This window comes from Etheostoma spectabile, chromosome 24, assembly GCF_008692095.1.
Source record: "Etheostoma spectabile isolate EspeVRDwgs_2016 chromosome 24, UIUC_Espe_1.0, whole genome shotgun sequence".
Lineage (NCBI taxonomy): Eukaryota > Metazoa > Chordata > Actinopteri > Perciformes > Percidae > Etheostoma > Etheostoma spectabile.
The window spans coordinates 6,932,745-6,938,137 of record NC_045756.1 but is presented as its reverse complement, the minus strand read 5'-3'; the positions used below and the strand labels follow the sequence as shown (position 1 = coordinate 6,938,137).

Genomic DNA, 5,393 nt, shown 5'->3' with positions numbered 1-5,393 from the left:
TGCAGTCGGCAGCAGAGAAACAAGCTACAGTGTAAGTTAATAGGACAATTGTCCAGCTTGTATTTACGCTCATAAAAGTGCTTGTTTTGCTACTGACCGACTCTGATTAATATTCTAAGTGTCTGACAACATTATGGAAAGGATTTTTAAGGATCTTTAACCTTTCTGTTAAAGATTAAGATCCTTTTTTAAAACATAAAAAGTCCACAAAACAGCATTAGCTAAAGCCACCAGACTCCATGTAAATAATCAGTGATTTTAGCATCGTAAAATACGGCTTGCTAAAACATCTCTGTGTGTAGGGTGTGTGACTATCGGCTACGTTTGGTCAGTGTTTTCTTTCTTTCATTCCACTTTTGGGTCTGTCGGTCACAGTAAAAACCGGGGACAGGTCACCAAAACCGGGGACGTCTGGTCACCCTAACCTAAGTTAGACACTTGTAGCTTAGCTAGTAACTCAGTATTTTGCTGGTAGCTTCCATATTTCCTGACTCAAGTAACTTTTCAGTTGCTTATCTCCTTTATTTATCAAGTAGCTTGGCCACACACGTTACACTTTTCTTGTCATGGATGTAGTGAACTAGCTTACTGCTGTGTTTGTGTTACTTAGCTTGCTGCATTCGACTGGGTGGTAGCTTTTGTGTAGTGAAGCTTCATTCATGGCAGAGTAACTGCTAGCTTAGCTAACTACAATTCCCATGTGGCTTGCCCCAAACTGTATTGCTCATATGTAATTCACCCTAACAAAATTAAGATACCTCTCATACCCACCCCACCTACTTAAAATAAAGGCAACAGAACACCTGACTATATACACGCGCACACACACACGAGTGTAATACGGTACATTGACAGGGTGACGTTAAGTAAGAAGAAAAGAATATATAAATGTCTCCCACCTCTCCGCTGACCACTTGACAGCTTCCTCTCGGAGTTCATGTTGAAGTGCTTCTCCTCAACTTCTTTCCGAGCTGCATTTAAGAAAAATACGGAGTTCACAACATGTAAAAGAACTCACGTTAGCAGGAGCTAGCTGCGGCTAACGTTAGCTTAGCGCGCGGACTCCCTGCAACAACAGCAGTGAACGCGTTTCCGGTCAGAGGAAGAAAACAGACCTGCTCTTTGTAGCTTTGTTTCAGTTTTTAAAACCACATCCAGCTGTTTCTGACGTTTCGTTCTTTAGAAAACTAAACACTGGCACGTTTTACTCCGGCGTCCTCATCACGAGGTCAAATGCAAACAACGGGACGGAGGTCGTAGCGTCTTTCGGGAACCGAAAACACAAACACAACTTCCGATACACTACTCTGCCCTTCAGAATAAAATAAGATTTTAAGAGTCGATATTACCAACTGTCCTTAAATAAAATTAGGTAAGATCAGTGGTTGAATGTAATTTAGTACATTTACCCGTATACTGTACTTAGGTTTAATTCTGAGGTATTATACTCTTTACTTTTAATGAATTGTACGTTTAAAATAATAAAGTACATACACACCTATCCTGTGTAACGTTTTTTGGATATCCAACCGATATCCAACAGTCTGCGCTGACGACGGGTCTCTTCCTCGTACTCGACGATAGTTTTATTTTATTTTTATTTTCGTAAACTTTGAATATGCCTTCAGCGCGCTTGTGTTGTTTACTTCCGCTGGGTGTCACACTGTTTACGTTCCGACTGTGGACATTCGTGCGCTTTTTGTTCCGCTTTCAACTGACGCCATTACGTTACAACTTGTTTAACATCAGCAGGAGCAGGCTGCTAGTTAGCTAACGCTGGCTTCCGCACTCAACTGGGGTAGCGCATATGTGCTGGTGACAATGGTGTAATGATTCAGTTGGACTCCCAAGACAAGAAGGCGCTCACCCGACTGGCCAATAGGAACGCGGCCCCGCCCATGACATTATTTTCACAGTGAGAGAAAATCAGAAAAGACTTTTTGAGAATAACACTTTTTTTTTTGAGAATTTTTTTTCACACTTATGGCAAAAAAATATATATTTGAGAGTTTAAAAAAGTATTTTGAGAGAGATTTTTTTCTCACAAATAATTTTAAAAATGTCAAATTTACATTTACACTTTTTTTTAGTCTCAAATATTATTATTTTTTGCTATTGGTATAAAACCTTTTTCTCTCAAACCTTTTTTTTTCTCGTTAATTGACTATAATGTGTTCAAATGGATTGTTCAAATTGATTACTGAATTTGGGGAATATGGGGAATTTTTGGAAAGACAGAACGGGCTGTGTCTGCTTGAATTACCATTAGGCATTTAATAACAGTTGTGAAATGTAATTGTAGTCGTTCGTGTTTTTTCTCTCTCTCTCTCCTTTAGCAGCGCCCCTGAACACCCCATTACAGAGCGGTCAGACAGCGAGACTCAGTGGCAAACTGGAGGAACTACAACTGCTGGTTTACGTTTAATAAGGGAGAGTTTTTCTTCCTGCTCTTCACCAACAGTTAATATAGACATTATTAGTAATATAACGCCATTAAATGCAGATTTCAGCACACTGAGAGTCAGACAGACATGTCTAATGCTCATCAAACAAATATCTCATAATTATTGTTTAAGTTCAGTCCAGATCAGGAGGAGTTTCAGAGGCAGGAACAGGACAGTCAGCTTTTATAATCCACATAGCAGCAGGGGTTGGACTGAATCCAGATCCTGGTTCAGATTAGTCTCCTGGGTTTGTGTTGTATTTTCAGGATCCAGACGCTAAGGACTTAATTTCTGCAGTGAGAGTCCTAGCTTTAGTTTAGTTTACTGTGTTAGCACCAGATGAGCTATGAAGTACATACATTGTCATCAAAATACAGATCTTTTTTTGGAAGAGTAAAAATAACAACTAAAAATAAAATAAGTACTTCACAAAAACGAAACAAGCAATACAACAAACACAAAAATAATGTAATACGAGTGCGGGTTATTTAAAGATGAATGCCCAAAACCTTTTCAACAGAAGTCAAGGGTTTTATTCCATTTCATTCCTTATTCAGTTTCTTGTCAAGCAAACAAAAACAAAGCATGAATATATATATATTGTTGAATCTGTTTAATTAAACTAGTAGAAATGTACATTGCGATAAACTTGGATGCACAGTATATTAAAGGCATTTAGGAGATTGTACACAATCATTTTTCCCCAACCTTAATTTGAGGCCGGCCTTTATTTGTCTGTGTTGACCACGCCCCCGGCCACTAATAGAGGCCCGACTTTTAATTGACTATTGTTCTTTATTTGAGGAATTACGTTATGTAATAGTGCTTTGAGTAGTTGTTAAGACTAGAAAAACGCTATATAAATACTTTACATTTACAACTTTTGTCTTAGATGGCCATACAGGTTACCAACCTCAACACAGTGGCATAGGGCATAACACTCTGCTCCAGCTCCCCCTTAATACAACAAAAGAATAACACAATTAAGGATACAACCAATACCACAGAACAAACAATATACATCCATAAAGCTCAAAAACAAAGACACATAGGATCATTTACAATAAAAGATGGTCAGACGAGCCCCACAGCGTCCGCGCACCTTCACACTATAAACACAGTACAAACTTACGTTCACACACTTCATATTCAAACCTTGTTCATGCCAAATCACAACAACAGTTCTCATTGCGCTTTCCGTAAAAGAGCAGGTCTAGACCGTACTCTGCGATGTTGATTACAGAAACCCAACAGTTCCCACCAAGAGCAAGCACTAGGCCACAGAGGCAAGGAAAAACCTCCTTTTAAGAGGCAGAAACCTCGAGCAGAATCATGTTTTTGAGCAGGAACATCCAAAGCATTATGTTAAAAAATGTATGACTTGACAATAAGGCAAAACCGAGAATCATTCATTGGCCTAGATGAATGAGAGTGAATATCTGTAGAGAAAATAAAGTTGTATGTATCTGGGAGAACTTCCAGAAGATCCATGAGTTACACATGAATGGCATGTCTGAAAAACACGTGTGTGACTGTCCTACTGTAAGATAACACATTCTGTTCTCGGATCTGGATTTATATTTTGCAGCAAAAAGAAATCCTTCCCACACTTCTGGACAGCAAACACTGTACAAAAATAACTGGCTGATGGTTGGGCACTATTGGGATTTGAACCCAAGATCTCCTGCCTACAAGAGAGGCACTTTAACCACTAAGCTACAGCGCTGTACTGTCACTGTTTTGTTAACTTCTATTCATTTTTATGTCAATTTGACAGCAAAGAACTTCACATCTGAAGTATTTGAAGACTCTATTTGTCCGTTGTTTATTTCTAAAGAAACACAACAATGTATAAAAGGCTCTGTTACCTTGTAGCTCACGTTTTGGCTCTGTAATGATTGTGTCATAATGTGTCTGCATAATGTGCGACATGCATGCTACAAATGATGTTACATGTATGCTGAATGCTGATGTGACCAAAAGATCTTTGAATTTGGTCCAGTATTGAGCGAGATCACAGTGAGCGGGCGGCACAAACCAAGCTGCAATGTAACCTAAGGGGACACTTGTGCAGCCTTGATGTTTGTCCAATGAAAGTGATTTATTTTGTGTTCCTGACAGGCTCAGATTGCTCCTTTAGCTCACCCAGTGCGCCCCAGTGCGGTTTGAGTCTGACCTGCGGTCCTTTGCTGTGTGTGACCCCTCCATCTCAATTCATGGAGACCTTCTCTGAAACTACATATTTCACATAAAAGAGCAAATGTATTTCTCTGTAGCAGACCTTTAAAACCTTACTCATGCCGCTTTGAAACCCAAATTAGAAAGCCTCCTAATCTTGTCTGGTATTGTCAGCTTCTCTTTGTGTCCATCCATCCATCTTCGTCCACGGGGGGAGCAGCTGGAGCTGCTCTTCATGTCATACGTTCTTAATCCCTTTTGTTGCTGAGTTAAGAGATGCCAGTCAGCAAACAGGAAGTGGAACGTATAGTCCCCTTACCAATCAGCAGCAGCGTGTCAGGATGACCTGAGCGCCCAGCGGTCGAGGTCAGAGGAAGTTCCTGCGGAGGAAACAGCTTTCCAACATCTCAGTTCATTTTTTTAACTAAACCTCTAACCGGAGGAGAACATGACGGATCTTTAACATTTTAACATGATGATATACATGGTGATGCTTGGAATCAAAAAACAGATTAAATGTAATGAAGTAATAAGAAAATATTTTAATCTTGAATGCAGGAAATTCAATCCCAATCCCTTGTTTTCTGCATGACGGAAAACACAAAATGTCCAGAAATCAGACGCAGAAAAACAAGTTTCATTTTCGTTGAATATTGTTTTTCCCTAACGTGTTTTTGTCATTGTGTTAAAGCAGCAGTCAGAGTTTTAGAGACCAGACTCCATTAACACTCTGAGCTCATTTAAGATGTTCAGCTGAACCAACCAAAATCA

At 39.5% G+C, this 5,393-nt stretch overlaps 1 protein-coding gene across 5 annotated transcripts in view; it reads right to left on the bottom strand.

Moving 5' to 3' along the window:
* LOC116674041 (gastrula zinc finger protein XlCGF17.1) overlaps positions 1 to 1,329 on the bottom strand; it is a 9,022-nt gene extending 7,693 nt beyond the window's left edge. For 2 of the 5 annotated variants that reach the window (XM_032506552.1, XM_032506553.1), the window contains exon 1: positions 900 to 1,329. In XM_032506552.1, coding sequence (XP_032362443.1) covers positions 900 to 939 — 40 coding nt within the window. In that variant the 5' untranslated portion in view covers positions 940 to 1,329. The remainder of the gene's footprint in view (positions 1 to 899) is intronic. The other 3 variants (XM_032506555.1, XM_032506556.1, XM_032506554.1) reach the window with 2 other exon arrangements.
* Between the last annotated feature and the right edge of the window lie 4,064 nt (positions 1,330 to 5,393).